General features: G+C 37.3%; 1 protein-coding gene across 7 annotated transcripts in view; it reads left to right on the top strand.

Annotated features, from left to right (window-relative positions):
* Positions 1–22,939, top strand: part of DDC (dopa decarboxylase) — a 69,587-nt gene that overhangs the window by 30,478 nt on the left and 16,170 nt on the right. For all 7 annotated transcript variants that reach the window (XM_042869110.1, XM_042869105.1, XM_042869107.1 and 4 more), the window contains exons 5-11: positions 392–526; positions 4,105–4,248; positions 9,647–9,713; positions 12,274–12,368; positions 14,126–14,193; positions 18,715–18,791; positions 22,708–22,727. In XM_042869110.1, coding sequence (XP_042725044.1) covers positions 392–526; positions 4,105–4,248; positions 9,647–9,713; positions 12,274–12,368; positions 14,126–14,193; positions 18,715–18,791; positions 22,708–22,727 — 606 coding nt within the window. The remainder of the gene's footprint in view (positions 1–391; positions 527–4,104; positions 4,249–9,646; positions 9,714–12,273; positions 12,369–14,125; positions 14,194–18,714; positions 18,792–22,707; positions 22,728–22,939) is intronic.

Below are 22,939 nucleotides of genomic sequence, written 5' to 3'. Positions count from 1 at the left end.
AGATTCTGATTGAAGTTAAACGTGAAATCTAGAGTAACAGAAATCAACAGGTACTCTTACTATGGCTACTGGTCAACAGATGGTCAACATCTGATTGTTGAGAGCATTTTCATGTACCCTTAATTCTGTGAGTCTGGCTTTCTAGAATTGATTGCAAGGTTGGTGCCTACAATGAATAAGCATAGAGCAGACAAGCAGAGGCATCAGGAAAGAGAAGACAAAGGTCAAAAAGAGATTCCTCGCTTGCTGTCACACCTACTCTTAGAAAGCATTAGATTGTGCAATTTCTCATATGCAATTTCTGTTACCAACTTCGTAAATTCATATAAAAGAATATGGTGCTTTTCCTCTGAAATGTCTTCCTTTTGAACTTTTCTTCAATTTGTCACAGGGAAGTGCAAGTGAAGCCACTCTTGTTGCACTGCTTGCTGCAAGAACAAAAACCATCAGACGGGTGCAATCAGAAAAGCCTGAGCTAACAGAGGCAGATGTCATGGGCAGGCTGGTGGCCTATGCTTCTGATCAGGTGAGTGTCCTCCGAAAGCATGAACATCGAATCATGGTATTTATACTTAAAATAATTAGGTTGTCTCAATTGGCAGATTAATTCACATACTCTTTGGATTAGGGACTATTTGGTTTTGCTTGCTTAAATCTTATTATACAGCCCACATAAGTGAGCTAGAATCTACGTGTGCTACCATAATATAAATAGTAACTACTTGGAGGTCAATTTCATGGCAGTATGGGTTCTCCTGCAGTAAATCAAGATATTTGAGCAAGAGATTAATTTCAGTTGTGGTGAGTAAGCCTTGATCATATTTTGTCACTTATAGGCCTGTGTGCCCATGTCTGCACATGCAAATACACACACGTATATCATGCCCCTGTGTGCGTGGGTGCAGATGCTTGCACACAGACAAACCCACTGCGTGAATATAAGACAAATTTGTCATACTGCTTCACAGAATCACAGAATGGCCAGGGTTGGAAGGGACCTCCATGAGGATCATGAATCCCCAACCCCCCAGCCACATGCAGGGCCACCATCCTCCCAGTTCAATACTAGACCAGGCTGCCCAGGGGCCCATCCAGCCTGGCCTTGAACACCTCCAGGGACAGAGCATCCACAACCTCTCTGGGCAGCCTGTTCCAGCACCTCACCACTCTCTCTGTAAAGAACTTCCCCCTGACATCCAACCTAAATCTTCCCTTCCTCAATTTAAAACCATTTCCCCTTGCCCTGCAGTTATCAACCCTTTCAAAGAGTTGATACTTCAGGAAATCCAAAACATTCTAGGACTCCTAAAATCTCTATTAATCTAGCTGAGAAATCTAAGGAAACAAAAATGCATAATCCTTGTTTTCTGTGAGTGGTGCTTAGCAGACTGAATGAGGCTAAACTCTCAGCAGGTCAGGACTGTGAGAGGCTTTTACTGTTAATTAAAGCAAACTGTAGTTTTGTGAGTTCTGCTGCTCCTACCTTCCTAGCACTCTAATCCTATTGAAGGGCTGAGCAGTGTTGCTCCTCTCAACAGCTGTGACATTTTCTTAGTTAAATGTCAATGAGATAGAGGAAAATTTCTTAGCACTTGACGTTTAATGCAAAGTAATATCTGATTATGCAGAATAAAACAGCCTGGTTTCAAGTTTGCCTTCATTTACTACTGTTAGTTGAAAAGCATTGGAAAGCAATTTAAGAGTGCATTAGGAGGGAAAAAGGACTTGTTGCATGAGATCAGTCAGGACAAGTAAATATAAGGACAGACAACTGTTTTCAAAAGGCACAAAAGATATTTGTTCTTTTTTTGTCTGGATCCTAAGGTCTGTGTTCTGCTCAAACTTTGACCCAGTGATGCACAAAGCCTGCTACTTGTTTCCTTTTTTTTTTCCCCCATGTAAATGACTGACTTGAAATGAGAACTGACAGGCCTCCATGTATGCTGAAGGTCAGGGGATCTTGTGTTTACAGAAGGATTTGCCTTAAGATATTGCTGACCTTTAAAAGCAGATTGTTGCAGAGCTCACTGGTCCTTCTGCATTAAGAACAGACCTGTGTGACTCATAGCAATAATCCACAAAAGAAAGTAAGCCTAAGGCATTCTGAGGGAGAGAAAACTGTGCGCCAGCAGAGCAAAACAGTGCAAGACTGCAGTAGCAGGGTGGCAGAAAGCTTGTCAGTAGGGAGACTCAGATCTCATATATCTTATGAGATGATCTTAGATTTTATGTTTTTCAGGAAGTCTCACTGAAATTGTTCTGCTCTGTATTAATGAGCACTGAGCAGGGCCAGTGACTTTCCCCAGTAACTACTTGAGGGTCTGGGGACAATGTAAGTGCCTGGGCTGAGGCACCTACTGCAAGGCCATTGACAGTGAGACCTCGGAGCTTGAAGAAGCACCCAGCTGTCCCTGGCAGTAGACATCTGACTGGGACCAGGACAGAAGTCAGGGAAGTTATTTGATATCTTCCAGTTTTCTTAGACCATTACCTTCATTGACTTTTTAAAACATTGATTGATTGATTGATTGCTCTAGCTACCTTAAGCAGCTGCCCACTCATTTCATTTTTAGTTCATTTTTCTCCTATAGGATAATGGGAGATGTCTGGGTACATTGCTGAGCACTAGGTCAGCAGCACGTCACTAAAGATTTGCTGTAAGCCAAAGTCATCTTTGTGGTTTTAACCTCCAGTTTGTGAATGGCTGTAGTTATCAGAGAGCCTTGTTCCAATGTGAGGTACTTGAAGCAATTCTTAAGTTCTTACCAGCTGAGAACTTCTGTAGTTTACTTATTTAAAATTCTTTCTTGTATAAATTATTTATAAAACACCTCTTTACATTGTATACTTAAATGAAGTAAGGTATTGCTACAGTAAACGCACCCTGTCCTACTTCAAAGGCAGACTCTGTGTCTAGACTTCCACATTTTGTCCGGCTGGAGCCTAATTAGTTTACCAAAGTACTTTAACAAGAGGTGCTGTTGAGGTACAAGTTAAGATAAATCTACCTTTAAAATGCATCATTCCATGGATAGGCGAAGTTGAAAGTCAGAAACTATTTCATCTGGTATTGTTCAGCCTATGTTTTGGCTTAATCTTCTCCATGCTTGCATGCTAAATTAGAACAGAATGGTTAAGTGCTCTTGTAGACGCTAGCAAGGCTCAAGAAGGGTAGCATGGAGATTGTGAGTGAAATTAGTCAGGATATGAAAAAGTGAGAAACTTCTCTTTCAATTGATTGATGATTAATGAAATATTAGAAAGGTGAAAGGTAAAATTGGTTGGTATTTTTTTTTGGTGTTGTTCTTGCTTTCCCATGCCTTAAATGAGCATTTTGTTGCTAACCACACCTTTTACTATTAATAGAATTACCATTATATTATACTTCTAATTTTTGAAGATTTCTATGTGGTTTCTTTATTTTACTTTTCTGAGATGTGCTTTATGTTCTTAAAAAAATATTATTTTTAGGGATAAATAAGATGTGTTATAAATAAAATAAATTATTGGGAATATTCCTTAATTACCTAGCAAAATAAATGAATGACTGAACCAGAATTTATTCAGTAGTTAATTAAAACAAAATGATCGTGTAAGAAAATATCTTAATCTACATCACACTTCGTTGTATATATTCTTTTTATTTTTGGCAAAAGTGAATACCATAAAAATGTGCTCTTGAGCAACTAAATTATTTTGAGACACGATGTTTATCTGTGTAGTTTTTGGTTGATCTGGAGCCAAATCCTGAAGCTTTTAATCAATTCTACCTAATAGAAGATATGTTAATTAAAGATCTCACTGATGTTTATTGAATTCTTGTCTGGATGAGGCCATGGCAATAGTTTCAAGAATACTTCAGGGTTTCTAGTGGTGTGTTGGTGTGCATGCACATGTGAGTAAATGTGTATATGTATGTGTTCTCATTTGTCTATCTATCTGAAAGGAAAGAAAGAGTATTACTAAGTGTTAGGTACCAGCAACAGTTCTGGAATCTCAAATGTTGCTTTACTTGAAAGAAATTTTTCTGTTTTTCACATTCAAATAAACTCCTTAAATTCCAATAAAAAATGGCTGTCTTAAAACTTGCCTATTTCCTTGCAGGCTCATTCATCTGTGGAAAGGGCTGCGCTGATCAGTGGTGTGAAGATTAAAAGTGTGCCTTCAGATGATACTTTTGCTGTTTGTGGTTCAGCCCTAAAGAAAGTTTTGGATGAAGACAAAGCTTCTGGTCTTATTCCATTCTTTGTGAGTACTGGATTTTAAGTCATCAGTGGATTTATTCTCATCAGTTATTTTTGGGAGAATAGATGATCTTATTCCTAAAAGAGGGTTTAACGGGCTTGAATATTAATATTAATAGGTTAGAATATTACGAGTTTCCATGAATGTTCTTCATGCACATGAGCTTTGCTAGAGACATTTCAAGTGTTTATATGTGCAGAAAAAATAATTGTAACTAGAGGCATTCTTGAAGTTTAAGAAGCATTAATTTGCAGGAGGCGCAACACGTTTGAGCAGCTGGTTGCACTTCTGAGCAGAAAGAAATTTTTAAAAGGAGATGAATTTGTACTAGACATTTAAATAAGTGCAGGTGAATTTTCTACTTGTGTTTATCTAATCCTGCAACGTTATGGTCTCCTAACACTTGAGTTCCAAATGGCCTCTTATTCAAAGAATAGTTGTTATTTGTCAGATCAACTCCTTTCAGCTCAGAACACCATCTCATCATTTCAAGTTAAAATGATATATTTTTTTTTTCATGGAAGAAATAACCTCTGTTTTGTTTCATCAACAAAACAATTTGCTCATTTCCAAGCATTATACCTCGACAAAACTTGATTTAGACCGTGATCTGCATAGATTTAAAAGGGGATGCAATATGTCAGCAATAATATATTTTCTATTGACTTTCCATTAAATAAAAATTAGAGCTTAAAGAGTATCTCTTAGAAATTGAGAACTCTAGAAATGAATTTTTAAGGAGAATAAAAAATGTCACTTCCCCCCCCCAGAAAAGTCATGTCTGACAACAGTTGTTCTTTTCTTTCATGTGGTAACATTTTGAAAAGTGCTAACGTGGCTTAGAATTCTTTGAACAGTTTTTGGAAAAAATAGCTTTTTTGCCAAATGGGAATGAGGTAGCTTGTATTTCATCAAGCCTTTTGAAAATGTAATCTTTCTGCTGTTGTTATTAAGCTTTAGTGTCTGATCTTAAGTATTATGAGAATGAGCAGAATGAAAAATGTTTTTCATATAAGCTAGGGTGTCAAGAATTAGCAAGTCATTGGGGTAACCGAGCACATCCCATCAGCTGCTTTCCTGCATGATGAGTATGACAGAGAGACAAAGCATCTGTAGGGTTGGCTGAATGGACTTCCTTCTTTTGAAATGGAGATGTGCCATAAGGTTTCATGTCTGTTATATTGTAACAACTCGTAATATTTGATGCAAAGTCCTACTTTTTTTTATCTTACTATAAATGTTATATGATTCCAAATATAGCACTACATCACATATCTATGCACTAACAACAAAGTTAATGCTTTCTCCTTATCCATTTGCAAAAAAAATGCATCTTGCCCCTCTTGAATATTCATTTCTTATTAATATTCCTGTGTGTAGCAAGAGGAAATCAAAAATTCTCTTTTATGCATTCAGCAACACCTTTTCAAAAGGTAATTTAACTGTTGTTTATTTTTTCCTCTGTTTGCTTAGCTGTGCAAGAGGCTTTCTAAGGCAGCACAGGCTCAGTCTGTGTTAACATGGCCTGTGCCAGGTCTTCCATTTATTTGTATACATAAAACATGTCAGGTTAGATTAAACTAGATCTCATTATCCTTATGGCTGGCCTCTTAACTCCAAAGGTGTGCTAATTCTCTGTCATGCTGAACAGCAGTCCATGCGCTGTATTAATGCTCCCTCTTCAGCCTTGCAGATTTCAAAAACCTTTGCATTTCTTTTGTTCTTTTGGTGCTATTTTATTTAGTTCCGGTGACAAACTGAGGCACATTGCCAAGGAGACACCTTATGCCACTGTGTTCTTTGTCTCCCTGTTTGCACAGATCCTTTACTAAGGAGAGTGATTCAACATCAAAGCAAAGAGTTTAACAGAGGAAAAAAAATACAAGCAAATTTCAGTGCTTTATATACAGAAATCTTGCTCTTGTACTCATTTGTATTGAACAAATGAGAAGTTGTTATATTGAAGTTTCTTGAAGAAGTGAATGGTGAATCAGGAGTGCATTTCCATGATATGAAGGAGGTTCTGTCATTACAGCAACCTGTTAATTACGTGTTTGTTTTCCTCATACATAAGGTCTAGTAATCAAGCTTTTGGGGGGAGGGGGGAAGGGGGAGGTAGGGGGGAGGAGTGAGACATTTAGAAAGAGCCCTTGAATTCCTATCTACCATCTTTTAGCATTAGTAATGTGTATGCTAAAAGATGGTGGATAGGAATTCAAAGGCTCTTAGTGTAAGTTGCTGCCAAACAGTGGACACAGAACATTGCTTTTGTTTCCTTTAAAAAAATAAAAAAATAAAAATCAGACTTGTGTTGATTTCTCTCTTTCAAAATACTTGTGAAGAAATTGAAATGCAGACATATTTTGATACAGTAAAGCAACCAGACTGTAAAATGCTTCTAACTGTGTCAGGTAAGGGGGAACTGAAGTTGTCATGATTTACCATGGAGCAGTTTCCTAGTGTGTCTGATACTCAGCCCTGCATCTGGTCATCAGTGAAGGGAGAGCTGTGTCCTGAAATCCTGTGCTGAAGTTGTGCTCATTTCATTACTTATGAACATTAACTAAAGGTTAAGTGCATGATTAAGTACTATTCTCCTTTAGGACCTATGCTCCCAGTTTGAGATAGGATTAAATTGGATGAGTGTTAATGAGAGATGCCCAAATGTGGTGAGTCATGCACTGCTAAATTCAGAGGTAGGGTGCACTGCTTTAGAGCCTCCTTTACTTGAAGTGTGTGATAGTCTGTGGGCTTTATCCTGTCTGTCATAAATCAGCACAGCTATATTGCAACTGGTGTATATATTGTACAGTATATTTCAACAAGCTCATCCAATGTCATGCTGCTGCAGTGGGATGCTTTTCCTGCTTAACAAAGGCCCTGCACAAAATCTCTCAGATTTTTACTGAAATGACTCTTCTGAAGGATGATCTGCAGGAAAGGCTGTTTATATCTGGACACGTTCAGGAAGCAACAATTCAGCTGGACAGAAAGAGGGGACATCTTTTCAGTAGGTGTTAGCTCTAAGAGCCTAACCACAGATTTCTATTTGGAAGGAGTATTCTTGAGGCACATACAGATACCCAGGGTAATGTTTCTTAACCCACGCTACATGAGTGCAAGCTGGGAAAGAGCTGAGTTGGAGAAAATAAAAGTAAGAACATTGGAATTTCTGCCTCAATTTAGTGGACTGCAAATGGAAATTTTTGTGGTGAAAGTATGCAAAATGTATCTGTATCTTTTTAAGAAGCTGTCAGAGGTCTTCCAGTCGAGAAGATTGAGTCACTGCTCTCAGGCTTCATAAAGGTTCGTGTATTATCCCCAGCGTAACTCAATTTCAGGAAAGTAATATGTGCGAAGACTGATTCAAGCATTTTAGCTGCTTTGCATTTGCAGCTGACTCTGAGGCAAATCTGAAGTGCACAACCTATGGATGGAGAAGGCCTTCAGGCTCTACTAAGCCATCAGCCCTATTTCTGTGATTCAGCCTGTCCCCCACCCCCTGCATAAATGTGATTTTCCTGATGTTGTACAGGTTACAAATTCAGTTAGGTTTGTTGGTTAGCACTGAGGTAGGGTAATGAGAGCCATGACAAGAGCAGGTGCTGTCATTTTAAGTGGCTTCTGAGAATTAAAACAAGTAGCTCTTGAAGCTTAGACATTGCAGAGAGGACAACAAAATTATTTCAGTAACTGGGGTATCCTTTACAGAATAAGGCATTATTCAAATGACTTAAGCATATGTTTGAATTCATATAACCTCTCATGGAAACAGCATACTCCTTACACTATCAGAGGGCACTGATTTAGCTGCAGTGCAACGCAAGTAACAAGTGTTTCTAAGTTTCTCTTGTGAAATCGCTGTGATTACTTTAATTGCCAAACTGACTAGCAATTCACTCTAATCTTATCAGAAAGTCCACTGCCTATTATTATAAAATCTATGCATAAGAGCAGAGCTAAGTCTGTAGTTCGCTCTTTCTCTTGGTAGTTTCATTGGAAAAGTCCCCTGCTCCTCCTGAACCCAAAAGCCCTGTCTGTCTACCCATTATGGAGCTGTGTGACACAAATGCACTGTATGAACTAACTTGTGACATATAACTGTGTGTATATTTTGCTAAGACAGAGTGTTTGTTTTCTGAATGGTGTTGTAGATGGACAAGGATCACATAGGTGTTCATTATTCTTTTATCAGGATCTCTCATGAGTTCTTGGGGGGGAATTGCATACGCACACAGTAGAAAACCTCTGCAAAACATGGCTAACTGTTGGTGTACAGGGAAAAACAGAGGAAACTGAAGATGGTGCATTGACAGTGTTGGCAGAAACAAATGAATAACAGCCAAAAAAAAACCCAAGTACAAACATAATAACAGTTATAAAATTTTGGTGATGTATTCGTAGTCATCTGGCTGGGCTATGATCTACATGTAACCCTGGATGAACGATCTAATTACTTCTTACCACTCTAACTATAAAACAGCATAATTATTTGTCTATACAAACTGAAAGTGTATTTTATCATATAGTGATTTCATACAAGGCAAAATTGACTCCCAGCCTTTATCAGTAGTTACAAAAATAAGACTAGATGTTTAAAATGTAAGGGGAGCAATAAAAACTAAAATGTCAGCTTAAATGTGCTTGAATTTTCTGGGCTATAGCTCTATCTGGATTTTCTCAGTACATTACTGTCGCTCATTTTCACCTCATTACATTCTTTTACTACTGTGATACTTTCTTCAGTATTTATGTTGCCCTGCTTTTGGTCTTGCAGCAGGAGACACTAAGTGAGAAATTAACACAATTCTAGGATGAACCTAGGAGAAAAAGTTTAGAATGGGATTAAATTTTGCAAAGTTGACAGTGAACATAAGCTACTAGAGGACAGGTCCCAGGCTGCAGATCCCTGGAGTGTAAATCAGGTAAACAAAACAAATATCCGAGTCTCTTCAGTTCAGGCAGTAACTTCTAATTTGCTCAAGTTCAGAGATTTCCAGTATAGCATTAACTGAAAATCATTTTGATGATAATTTTGAATGTGGGACTGGAATCGGGCCACATGATAAACATGTGGCAAATACAGAAAATATATAAAATTTCTGTTAATATAATATTGTGACTGATTAATCAGACAACTTTACAAGGACACTTGATTTTATGCATTTGACTCCATAAGAAGCAGGAGAGCTTTGAGAAAAAAAAAACCTCCTAGATTCACAAAAGCTATACTGTAGGACACGTATTGGTTAAAAACAAATGATTTTATCCTATAATATCTATTCTTTCTCTTTACAGTTGCCTTTCCAGACAGTTCTTCTGACTTGACAATTTTCTTTGCTGTGACATTTAACAGTTTCTTGCCTTTTTTTTTTTTCTTTTTCTTTTTTTGGTTCTGCAGTTTTGTGCGACACTTGGAACCACACCTTGCTGCTCCTTTGACAAACTGCTAGAACTGGGTCCTATTTGTAAGTCTTTATCAGCTGCTACTTTCTAAAATTGCAGATACCAGCTTAAGCTGTGCTGAGTCATTTCCAGGGTATTGTGTAGTGTCACTGCCTGAATTCAGTAAAGCTACTTACAGACTTTAAGTGACAATTTTCTTTCTAATATTAGATCAAACAGTCTCTGACCGCTAAAGAAGACTGAGGACATTGCCTCAAGATTTTTGAAGGAGCATTTTGGAATGCTTTCAATGAAAACACACTGTATTTTAGTTTGTAACGTTTAGGCCTGTACATGCCAAGATTGTCTAGAGCAATGGAGAAGATCACGGAAAAGCTGACCTCTGAGTCTCCTTTGCACCCAAAGCTTTGTTTCTGTTTGGTTCTAATGACTACAGAAGGCAGGGAAATTATACACCAAAAATACAAATGTGTTTGTAGTCCTTCCTCTCTTCTATGCTATTTCCTTCTTACAAGAAGACAGGACAGGTACCAGTGTGCTGAATACAGTGGACAAGCCATGGGCTTTTCCTGTGTTTTCTGAGTTAATGATCTGCTGAGGCAAGCTTTGATCTGCAAAGAAGGTTGGTCAAATGAATACACTTGCTGGCTGATGAAAATTTGACAGAATTGCATCATATATATTTCAGTGTATCTTTAGAGCAGGCTATTTATAGGCATGGAACTTTGATCTTTTGTTCATTTATTCAAGCAGAGCCTAAAACAGAGTTTAGGCGGTGATGATGTGCTTTAAGTTCCCTGCTTCTCAGCTCAACCCCCAAAGACACAGTGTTCTAGTCCTCCTTTCTGAAAAGGTTTTCTAGTGACCTGCTTAGCAGCTTGAAATTGTTTTGCTCTTCAGAGGATTCCTACAGACCTGATCTATTAAAACAGTAATACCAATACTCCTTGGATAGCAATTAATTGTGACTGTTTTGCAAAGTGCTCTCAGTGTCTTCCTGCTTATGCAATGGAGTCCAGCAGGATTACACACTAATCACATCGTAAGTCTTAAATTAAAAATTTAGTCTTAAATTTTATTTATTTATTTATGTTTGTGTAGAGGAATCTTCTTGTTAACATAAATGACCAGAAGTCCTATAAAATAAAGGCAGTGTCTCAAACCAAATGCAGACAAAAATAAATAATCAAATGAGCTTTGAGCATTTCTTCAAATAAGACTACCTTATCATAGAATGGTCTGGGTTGGAAGGGACCTTAAAGACCATCCAGTTCCAACTTCCATGCTGTGGGCAGGGACACCTTCCACCAGCTCAGGCTGCCCAGGGCGGCCCCGTCCCACCTGGCCTTGAACGCCTCCAGGGATGGGGCACCCACAGCTTCTCTGTGCAGCTGTGCCAGGGCCTCACTGCCCTCTGAGTGCAGAATTTCCTCCTAACATCTGACCTAGATCTCCCTTCTTTTAGTTTAAAACTATTCCCATGTGTCCTATCACTATGCATACATTTGAAAAGTTATTCTCCCCTTTCCTTGTAAGCTCCCTTTAGGTACTGAAAGGCTGCAATGAGATCTCTTTTGGGCCGTCTCTTCTTCAGGCTGAACAGGCCCAGCTCCCTCAACCTCTCTTTGTGGGAGAAGTGTTCCAGCCATCTGACCGTATTCATGGCCCTGCTGGAACTGCTCCAGCAGCTCCATGTATTTCTGGCACTTGGGGCCAAGACCTGGATGCAGTACTGCCTCAGGAGTGCAGAGTAGATGGGAACGATGACGATCGCCTCCCTCACCCTGCTGGCCACCTCTCTTTTGATGATGAAAATAATAATATTATGCAAAATGTAGTTTGCAAGAATGCAAATTCCTACATGACCTTGGTGCCCCACTGCAGATCTGAATGGCATGTACAAATATGCATTAGAATTAGTTTGTGACCAGTGGGCTTCAGTCATCAGTTCATGGACTAGCGCGTTTACAGTGTGAATTAATACAGAGGATTAATAGCAGAGTGTGATTATGTAATTGCAGAAGGTACATGAGCTGCTCAAATGCTGAAGTATTTCTGCAGTGAGTAATCAAAACTGGTCCTTTCTTAACCTCTAGGACTTGCTCTTGAATAAGTGTATCAGTCCTCAAAAGAAGTAGTTTCACATGGTTCAAAAGCCTGTATATGCACATATCAATTTGTGACGAAAACCTGTTTAAAAATGTGTGTTTATTTGTGACTTACGAGTTAAAAGCAGGGAGCAGAGCTAGAACTCTAGCTCTCTCTTGCTCATGTGGTGTTATTAAATTAGGAATGAATAACTACATTCTAGATACATATTTTTAAGTATATTTTAGTGGTTCTTCCATTAAAATTGTTTAGTATTTTATACTGCTTAATAGTAATAAGGAAAACCTAAATATGTAGGGACTCTGCTGCTCTAGAAAAACTGGAGAGGAAGAATAACATTTTATGTACACATCTTAATGTAGTAATGGAAACCCAAATAGCAGCAATGTTTCATGTCTTAAGTTTAAGTTGGAAAAATACTAGCATCAAAGAAAATCTCTCAAGAACTTTGTTTTACAGTTTTTAATCTTCTGTTTAATTTATTTTTCATTCAATTATTCCTTTTTTTTTTAGGTAATAAAGAAAACATCTGGATGCATATTGATGCAGCCTATGCTGGGAGTGCATTCATCTGTCCTGAATTCAGGCATCTTTTAAATGGAGTGGAGGTGAAGTGAGCCACCTGTTAAAACTTTGCTCTTCTGTAGGCTCTTCCTGTTTAAAGAAACATCCAATATTAATGGCTTTTCTAGAATCTCAAAGTATTCTGCACTTCAGCTTACACTACAAATCCCTGCATGTTCTATTACCTTACTTATGTTTATCTACTACTGGTTTATTCTGGAAGTATGCAAATTATTACAGTATGTGAAAGTCACTCAAGAATGGCAAATGGTAGTAAACCAAATACCCTCAAGAAGAGCACATCTGTAGCACCCTAATTCTATATTACAAAAAGAAAAAAAAGGAAAAAAAAATTAATGTGCTCATTATGCCTGATTTTTACTTGCATCGTGAGAGTCACGTAGAATACAGCAAGTAGCTGTATCTCAAAAAGAGAGAGTTTAATAACCAAGAGAGCTAAGTGAAATATTCCCCCATCAGCTCTTGTGTCCCTTTTCTCCTCCTCACTTGCTAAGCTACTTGGCATTCAGTTGCTTAGATAATGATACTTCAATTTCCTGCTGCTCCCCTCGGGCAGTCAGATAAGTCCTTGTCTTCCATGTCAGTGGAGAAAATATTGCTGTTTGGTGAAGGCAGAAGTTCAAACACAGCACAGATAGATAGTGACTAATAAAGAAGAGGAGGGAACCCCTCCCCCCCTCCCCCCCAGCAAATAAAGCATTTCTTTCTGTCTCTTTTTTATCAGCAAATGAAGCTTGTTGTAATTTCCTGTGGGGGGATATATTTTAACTTACTGTTATTGGTTCCTGAAGGAAATGAAACAGCATCCCATGTCTGGTCCAGCATTTGCCATAAAAGTAAATATTTAACAACCGCAGATAGGTTTCTTGCCTTGTGCAGTGTGGGGAGATAGATCAGTAGCAGAAAGATAGATAATCTTTTATGAGATAAATTGTTAATTGTTTATAAGTGACAAGGAAGGTTCTGAGAAGCAAATGAGAATGAACAGTGCTGCATGAAGTAGTCAGACCCTGGTGCTTCCAGGCCCCCATCTCTCCTTACATTTGATGGCAGATTGCCTCTGCCTTTCTTAACACACAGCCTACAGAAGAAGCCTTTTCCACATGATGTCTGTCTCACCTGTGTTTCCTCTGATGATGCCAAAACTGGCCTTTCCCATGATTTATATAATGTGTTGTGAGTGCCTGTTTGTTCTGTGTACACTTTTTTCTTTCAGCTTTAGAAGAAAAGATGATTTCCACTAAAAGAGAATACTTGGGCCATAAAAAAATAAGTAATTTCCCAATCATTTGTAATCTGATGGCTAAACGTGATCCACAGATTCTGAACAAAATATATAGTTTGTTTCTCTACGTGAATTTTGTGTTTATATGTCAAATAATCTTGGAAATAGAAAGCTTAGTCAATCACTTTGGAAATTTGATATGAACTGCAGCAGCTATTGCTGACTATGTTTGTGTTTATTATGTGAGAAATTGTTTAGTTTATACTGAAATATATACTTCCGCATACCATACTTATCTGAAAGGTGTAATTCTTAGCAGATGCTCCAAATTTTGATGATAACAGTAGTTTAACTGCATAATAAACCTAAATTCAATTCCCAAAATGAAACCAAGATATAACTGCAGTAGTTAATAAGTAAGGTGGTATCAGTATGAATGCTACCTAAAAAGCCCCTGTTCGGGAATGCATTCATAGTTAAGGTGTACTCAGATAATTTGATTAAGTTAAATCATTGGCACATTTCCATAATTCTTATTTATTTATCTGTTCTCAGTTTGCAGATTCATTTAATTTTAATCCCCACAAATGGCTCCTAGTGAATTTTGACTGCTCTGCTATGTGGTAAGTATTATAGAAAAAGGAAATGTTATGAAATACAAAAACCACGTGTTAAATGAATCCACCTTTCTAGGAATAGATGTTTATTTCACTTCTGTATTGAAAAGAGCTGTGGATAGCTTTAACTCTTGTAATTTACAACATTCTCTATTTCATATAATCCAATTTTATAACAAGTACAATTTAAAGGAGGAAAAGAGGGCCAAAAATTTAAAACTAGAGGGATATGTCGCTTTGTTTTTGTGAAACTAATGCATCAGACTGGTTCAATGGTAGTGGCTGCAATTCTTATTGAGCTCTCAAGGTGCTCCTCAGAGATCTTTGATCTAATTTTACTCCTTCTGTGCTTCATCCTTGAAATCAGTTGTTCACAATTCTATCTATTGCCAAAAAGCACTGACATAAATAAGGTGTGGTTGTGAAGCGAGGGGTATTCTTCTCTGATAAGAGAGGGCTTATACAAGTCTAGTAGAGAGATATGATCATTTTTTTCTTTGAGGTGAATGTCTGATTGCAAGTCTATAAGTTCCATTTCTTCTGCAGTGAATGTGCTAACTTATTAAAGTAATTTATGAAATAACACAAGCCCAAGTTTAATAATTAAATAAGAAAACTTACATGTCTGCTTAAAAACAAAAGATATATTTTCAGAAACACGCACGCATGTGAGTAGGTTGAATTAACATTTCTGACCATCACTGTGTTTTAGAGAACAAGCACGTGTGACGTGTGACATTACACACGTCTTTTTCACAGATCTTTTTCTTCCTTTTCATTAAGGTTCATGTCGGAGCCTTGATTCTTTCAAAAGCTTCTCTAAGAATGGTTGTGATTTACCTGATGAAAAGCAGTTAATTTCAAAAAGGAGTATTTTTGCAATTTGGTACTGATTTTCCAATTTCCCCAGATGACAGCAGAGATTACATTTTGATATGAAAGGATGCTAGCGTAGAAACCTGTAGACATACTTTGAAACAAAGCAAATTAACCACAGCAGTAGTAATAACATTCCATAATAGATGATCCTATTGTGTCCCAGAGTGGAATTTCCAGGACATAATGTCTACCAGCATCATGACTAATGGGTCTTATTATCAAAACAGCAGATCAGTAAATGCAGACTATTTATCAAGATAAATTAAAACATCACTTTCAGTTATAATTGAAGATTTTTGTAGAATTGAATCAGGAGGGAGAACTGAAAACTTACTTTAAAAAGAAAACTTTCAGATGTCATCGAGAAAAAAGTCACCCTTTCCTGGAAGAAAAGAAGCATGACAGTGGTTATTCAGTTGCTTTTGGTTAATCTTTGGCTCCTTTGAAATTCTTAACAAAGTTGACATTTGCACAAATATGCGTATTATTCAGCTTATATGGTACATTTTTGAATGTAAGATTGTTTCTGACATGAACACTTCAAATATTCCAAGCCTACTTTTTTCTCTTCCTTAGATAAATAGCTTAGATTCAACTCATTCATTAGTAATGGCAGTGATTAACCAAGGCTCCAGTTTGTAAGTTCCTCATAACTAGCTGTCTCTTCATACGAAAACAGGGAGAAGATGAGACTCCTTTGCCAACTTCTCCCATCTTTTTCCTGTTATTTGAAGACGTTGGTGGCAAAGTAGCCACTCTCAGAAATGATAAAATTCATCATCATTCTCTTTAATGTTTGCAGGACAATTAGGAGCCAGTCTTGTCCCTACAAGTTAAATTTCTCGTTAATTCTGCTCTCACCTATACCCTTGTGCAATCATGTTAGCACTTCTTACCTAGTTTTCTAGGAAAACTAGATATATACAAACATTCTTATGTTTCCATTTCAGGAGATTGTAGTTTTTCCCTATCAAATCTTAGACTTCAGATGTAAGGGAGTATACTTTCGAAGTGCTTTTCTCCATTTTGTTTCCTGCCTTTTTTTTTTTTTTTTTTTTTTTTTTGTGAATCATGACATAGAATATATATTTTTTGTAGGTATGAAGATTTCATTTCAAGGAATCTTAAAAGACCTTCCAAATGTCTCCTTACTGAAAGCTGCACAACTGTAGCCTAGTACTCCTAATACTAAAGCTTTGTTTCATCAAGGCATTTATATATTGGTGTTATTTGCTTGATATGGAATGAGGTATATAATTGAAGTCAAGCTCTTTGTCTTGAAGTCATATATGTAACCAAAAGACCAACTATTTCTGAGGCCTATGCCTGGTGTTCACTTCTGTTATTGTTATTTAGTGGTTTCAGCACTTTCTCCAATGAATACATTTCTCTTCCTTGCAAGCTGATGAAGAAAATCCAGCCCCTAGATTAGTAACATAATTATTTAACTACTTGGTGCACTATGACGCACTGATGTCATCTGGAATTTAGACGTAATTTCATTATCAGTCTTTTGCAAAATATTCTAAAACTTCTTGATGTACAAAAAAACAAAACAAAACAAAAAAAACAACCAAACACAGATCCTAAGGAAAAGAAGAAAAAGAATTTAATATGTTTCTTAGAAGGGTACGTTCTCCATTATTTATATATTGAGGTCTTTTAAAATACTCTGCTTTGAAACTACCAGGCAGTTTTGTCTGGCCTGTTTAGTCAGTGCTCTGGGATATTATAAAAGAAAAAATTTCTTCTTTCAGAGAGAGTAAAAGCAATCCTCTTACAAAAGTCTTGTTAATTTTGCTTTTCTATTGCTCTTTTCAGGGTTCAAGTGTTAACTTTTGTTCAGAAAGTTTGTTTTGTGTTTAAGGGTAGGTCCTAATAGGAAATGTTCTTCTGTAAGTGAAAGCAAAGTGTTCTTGTTGGCTTGTAATATTAAGCCATCTCTGTTTGTTTTTTTTTAATCTATTAAAATTGTAATCATCGTTAAAATATACAAATTATGCATACTTAATATGTGAATTTTATGGCATTGAAAATAGATCTTAATAGCCTATTATTATCACATCAAACTTTAAAAAAAAAATCAAGTTTATGAAGAAAATTTTTGAAATATATGTTCAGTCAGTCTTGTGTATTTGCACAGAAAGTAAAGAATACCTCTTCTCTCTGTTACCAGACCACACAAGCACTTACTGCAAGGAAGGTTAAACACAAAGGGTGAAATCCAGACAGGGTGTATAGAGGCACAGTTCAACTGATTCATATACATTTATGTCCAAGCTTTGGATTTATTTTAGTAATCCTATTAGATAGTTTTTTATGGTTGCCAGATTATGACCTGCAAACTCTGAGCTGGAACAGCTACCATCCTTTAAAAATGCAGGAGCATCACAAAGATCACTAATGCCACTTTAATAGCAATCCATGCATCAATCCACACTTGATAGGGATGTTAATATCTTCTAACTGAACAGATACTCCTGCATAGTTGTTATCTGTTTTATTGTTTAGCACAGCATATTACAGGAGAAGGAGTGAATATCTCAGAATACAACTAATAATACTGTTTATAACTTGGGTTTGTTGCCTATGGAATGAGCTACACAAATATATCAAAGTAATCAAACATATGAACACAATAGAGCAATTTAGAGATTTTTTACAATATTTAACCTAATTAAAATCGCTTTTAGACAATAGTTTAGTTTAGTTCTTTATATATATATGCGTGTATATATAAAATCAAAAATATTCTGAATGTCTTTTACTATTTTTTAAATGTGCATAAACTTATGTATCTTCAGCTAGATACTGCTTGACTGCCTGAAGTCAAAGTAACTTTGGTGCCTTCCTTATTCTTAAAGTGAGATGAAGGTTTGTGTGTATAAAATGTTTCATATGAGTAGTTTCATGTGCAATTTTACATTTAAAAAAAAAAAAAAAAGAACAACCAGAACGTAAAAAAGGATACAGAAAAAATGACAAAAGGTTAGGACTTTTGCTGTTTAGAGTACCCCCACATTGAAGTAATTATTGCTTGCTTTGTGAAATACTCATAGGCCTAATGGAATTACGTAGTGGTTTTTCCTTTTTTGAATTCTAGTTCTTTCTGCCTGCCTTTGTAGAGGTGAGTCAGTCTTATGCATAGAGTGCTTCCCACTGGTGAAATTGAGCTTATTTTCTCTCTGAGGTGGCTGCACCATGCCAGTGGTGGCAGCATCCTCAGAGCCCCAGCCCTGCTCCGCATCATGTCTGGGAAGCGACAGCTCTTCCCACACTGCTTTGTACTGCAGTAATCTGCAGGCAACTTCTGTTGACTGCAAACATGAACATTGCTTTAACTAGTCTCACATTCTGGTGTGATTGTCTATCACCATAAAAAGATCCTCTGCGTCTGTTTCTTATCTGTTTTTAAACATGCAGTTATGCAGTCATGCTGCCCGTTCCTGCTGAGCCTTACACTTACTGCTTGTAAGTACAGTACTGATATTGCTGTGAAAAAGTACTGAAAATGGCACAGGCTGTGCTCAGGAAACATGCCAGTTTAAATACATTTAGTTTTCTTTGCTTCTGGAAATCTAATGCTTTAAATTTTAATTCTTACATTTCTCTCTTTTTTTTTTTTTTTTTTGTCTTCCTTTCATACAGGGTGAAAAAAAGATCAGATTTAATTGGTGCTTTTAAATTAGAACCTCTTTACCTGCAGCATCACCACCAGGAGTCTGGTAATTTTATTGTTAAATACAATGACCATTATTTTATTTGCACACTGATATTTAACATTAAAAAAAAATGGTTTAAGATGACGACAACCAAAATTCTTAAAACTAGCTAAGTTGTTTAGCAGCCTATTTCCATATTCAAAATGCCTTAGGAAGTGAAGTTTATTGAAGTGCAAACACATATAGTGAGATTTTAGTTTGTAGAAAAAACAACTGAGGGAAAGCCATTTCATGAGACATTGTATAAATCATTTTGTATTAGGATTTCTTCCTCTCCATATTTACCACTGAATCTTTTTCCAAGCTATGGATTCAAGTTCTAACTCAGATTTTCAAATACTCGTGCCAGGAACAAACATTCTCTGAAACTGCAAAGAAAGGATGGGCTGTGTCTGGTATCTGTGCTCTGTTTTCTGTGATAGCTATCTGAGACACTGTTCTATTGCACTCATGTTCTTAAATTGATTGTAGCAAAGGAGGTAAGTGCAGATTATTGGTCTTGTGCAAAATTCTCACAAAAGCTCCTCCTGGAGTGCTTTGCTTGAGGTATAGATCTTAGACCTGTACAAAGCTCCTTTACAGATTAGCATTGCTCCTTGCACATGCCTAGCAGCTGCAGAGTGGCATTTGCTATCCTGAAGGTTGGCTGTGCACATTCAGTTGGTACGTGACTAATTGTGAAGGTCACAGCAGTCATTCATAATGACAGAATTACAGAATGATTTGAAAGGGGTTGGAGAGGACCTCTGGGAATCATCATAACCCCCTTGCTAAAGCAGGTTCCCTACAGTGGATTGCACAGGAAAACGTCAGGTTTTGAGTATCTCCAGAGAAGGAGATACAGCCTCTCTAGGCAGCTTCTTCCAGTGCTCTGTCAGCTTTCAAAGTAAACTTTCACCTCAAGGAGCCTGTGCATGTTCTTTCCATTTATTGTATCTCATATATTTCGTGGAGTTGGTGGTGCTCATCTATGCTCAGAACTATATTCGGAGTGCACTGCTTTCTGTTATAGCCATGAGCTCACTGGCATTTAAATAGGAGTTACAGAATCATAGACTATCCTGAGATCCATAAGGTCCATTGAGTTCAGCTCCTATCTCCACACAGGGCCACCCAAAAATCAAACCATATGACTAAGACCATTGTCCAGGCACTTCTTGTACTCTGTCAGGTTGGGGCGATATAACCACTGCTCTGGGGAGCCTGTTCAGGTGCCTTCCACCCTTCTGATGAAGAATATTTTCCTGATACCAGATCTGACCCTCCCCTGAGTTGGTTCCATGACATCCCTTCAGGTCCTGTTGCTGCCAACAAAGAGATGACGTCAGCTCTGCCCTTGTGAAGAGCTGTAGGCCACTATGAGACCGGCCCAGTTAATACATAATAGAATTCCACTGTTCACAAAAATCTATTCCTGTGCCTTAATTCTGACCTGTCAGAGCTTTTGTGTTATATACCTTTTTCTACATTTTATTTTTCTACATTTCCAGGCAATGCAATTATGAAACATGGCAATAAACAGGAAAATGTAGTAACTCTGAAGCTGAGGTTCACCCATCAAAGGCTAGAATTATTAAGAAAAAAAATGTACTTTTTTTTTTTTACCTTTCAAAGTGAAAAGTGCTAATTATTGCAAATATACTTGTCACTAGCTTTTAATTAACGTATAAGAAAAATGTTTCTTTTGAGAAAAAAAATCTGAAGTTAAAATTAAGGTGAAAATACATTCTTGTGAAAATTGACAGCACTGACACCAGCATATTAGGGCTTCCCCACGTTAAATGACACCAAAGGAAAACGAAACCTTTCTTAGTTGGCCTGAAAACTTAATCTCCCAGGTGGATAAAAAGTCATCCAGTCTTTGCATTGCCTCCCCTAGCTGTGTTAGTATTTCACTAGATCTGGACATAAAGATTCCAAGTAGATCAGCTGATAATTAGCTGTCAAGCAGCACTAATATTTTCTTCACTCTATTCCTATTTGCTGACAGTTTTCCAAAGATCTGGAGAACTTTCCAAAAGCCAACACCTCTAGTTGAACTGTCAAATCCAATCCACACATATGCCTTCAATCAAAACGTCCAGAGTTTCAGGGTGCGAGGCTGTTACAGTCACTGTTGATCCCTGCGTGATCTATGAGACGGCAGCACTCCTGGAAATAACATTTGTCTAATGGAGGATATTATTTTCTGAGTATGTCTCAGGACTGAGAATTCCCATCGTGGTTTACAAGGCAAATGAAGTAGCATTTTTGAATTCACTCTTCTCTCACTCAAGAATTTAAATGAGCGGAAAAATATATCTATCTGTGAGCAATTAGTCTTAATAACCATATGGCAATTATGTGTGCCCTCAAGAGGAAAATCTTTATTTTGTCATTAATTATAATTTTATGTGATTTGCATCATCCCACCAGGAAGATTATACTAGCTTGCCTGGGAGCCCAGGATATAGGTCAAATCCTAATGGCGGTGTAAGAATAGTGAGCTCCGTACTCTATTGTAAATGCTGCATGTGCTCCCACAATGCAATTCCTCCTGGTTAAATACAGATGTAAGGCTAAGGCTTGTAATCAAAGACTAATCATTGACTGCATTCTGCTTCACAGCTTGTGAAAGGCGTTGTTGTGATCATTAGACATAGCCCCTTGCAGCAGCGTAGGATTATTTATCTATCACCAGTTGCTTTACTTTCTTCGCTACCAACCTTGCAGCTATCAAATAAAAATGGCTGCGACAATGCAGTGCACAAATGTTATCAAATTACCCTGTTGCTGAGCAGAGTCAGCCATCTTAATTCTCTGAGGTCCAGAAACAGAATAATGATTGTTACTTTTTTTCCCCCTTTTGGAAGATAACCTAGAAACATGCTAAAGAACCAAATGGCTGGGTGTTTCAGGGAGGAAGGATCATGTGTTTTGGCTGCATGCATGTGAGAATGTTGGCAGGGGAGTTTGTAACACAGGAAATTGAGTCTTTTTTTATTTTTTTTTTCTTTCTTTTATTTTTTTATAAGAGTCCCAGGAAATTGGAAGGGTATTACACAAATGACATAGACTGGCCAATTCATAAGCCACAGTTCTATTTAGTACCTGAGAGCAGTTGGACTGCACTTTTCCATGGAATTTAAGTATATACTTTCCTGTGAAGATTATGCTCCACCGTAGAAAAATAAAGCAGAATAAAAAAGCTAAGCAGCTACTTCCACGTGTTGCTAAAGAAGTGCTTAAGATTTTAGGTCAATTTAATTTTTGTCACTGGCTTACTGCAAGTAATCCAGCTTTACCATGAAATTAGCCTAATGACCTGATTCGAAGTAAAGGTAGAGCCATCTTGGCTCTTTGTGGTCATACAAAAGACAACAAATAATACTTTCTGCTTGCCTCCTTGGACTGCTTTGAGGCTTGGTCAAGCTGTGTTTTTATTAGGTTGTTTTCAGTACATGAAATAAAAAGTCATAAACATGCAGAATATTATTCTCCAAACAGGAAGAGAGGCAAATTCCTCAGTCACATTTTCCAGTCACTTATTAGACGTGCTGAAGAATAAGCAACAAATGCATGAAGGGGCATAAAAGGTAGTCAGGAATGCATTATTTTGAAAAGCATCAGTTTGGGGATTCTACAGAACAAAATTAATAAAAGCTGCTTTCTCTTTCTTTTCCTTACAAGGGGAAAATAAACACAATACTGAGTCTGTGATCACTATGGGATCATAAGTCTAACAAAAAGGAAAACTGTTTAATTTGTAAGCGGTATATTCTGGCTAGCCCAGGAATTATGTGTGTTACCCATTGATGCTATGGATGCTTGTTTGTAGAAAACATCTAGCTTAAAAACAGCATGTTCAATAGTACTAGAATGACTGTAGGTTTTGGCTGTTATGATGAAGCAGTGCAATTGTTTTTTCTTTAACTTCCAGGCCTCGTAACAGACTACCGGGTAAGTACATCAATATAATCCCTAATATTGCAGCTTGTATACTCTGATTTGCCCAGGGATTTTATTTTCCATTGATTTCATAAACTTCAAAACATTGCCTTTCTTTTCAGGATGCATTCAGCTTGCTAAATTTTTAACATTACTCAAGCTGAAACTGTAAACTCTGCTTTTGGAAAACAAAACAAAAGCCACACCATATTTAAAGGCAGAAT

This window comes from Lagopus leucura, unplaced genomic scaffold (genome assembly GCF_019238085.1).
Source record: "Lagopus leucura isolate 7727_CA_CO unplaced genomic scaffold, USGS_WTPT01 Super-Scaffold_100002, whole genome shotgun sequence".
Classification (NCBI taxonomy): Eukaryota; Metazoa; Chordata; class Aves; order Galliformes; family Phasianidae; genus Lagopus; species Lagopus leucura.
The sequence above is the reverse complement of the archived record's forward strand: the minus strand, read 5'-3'. Positions and strand labels throughout refer to the sequence as shown.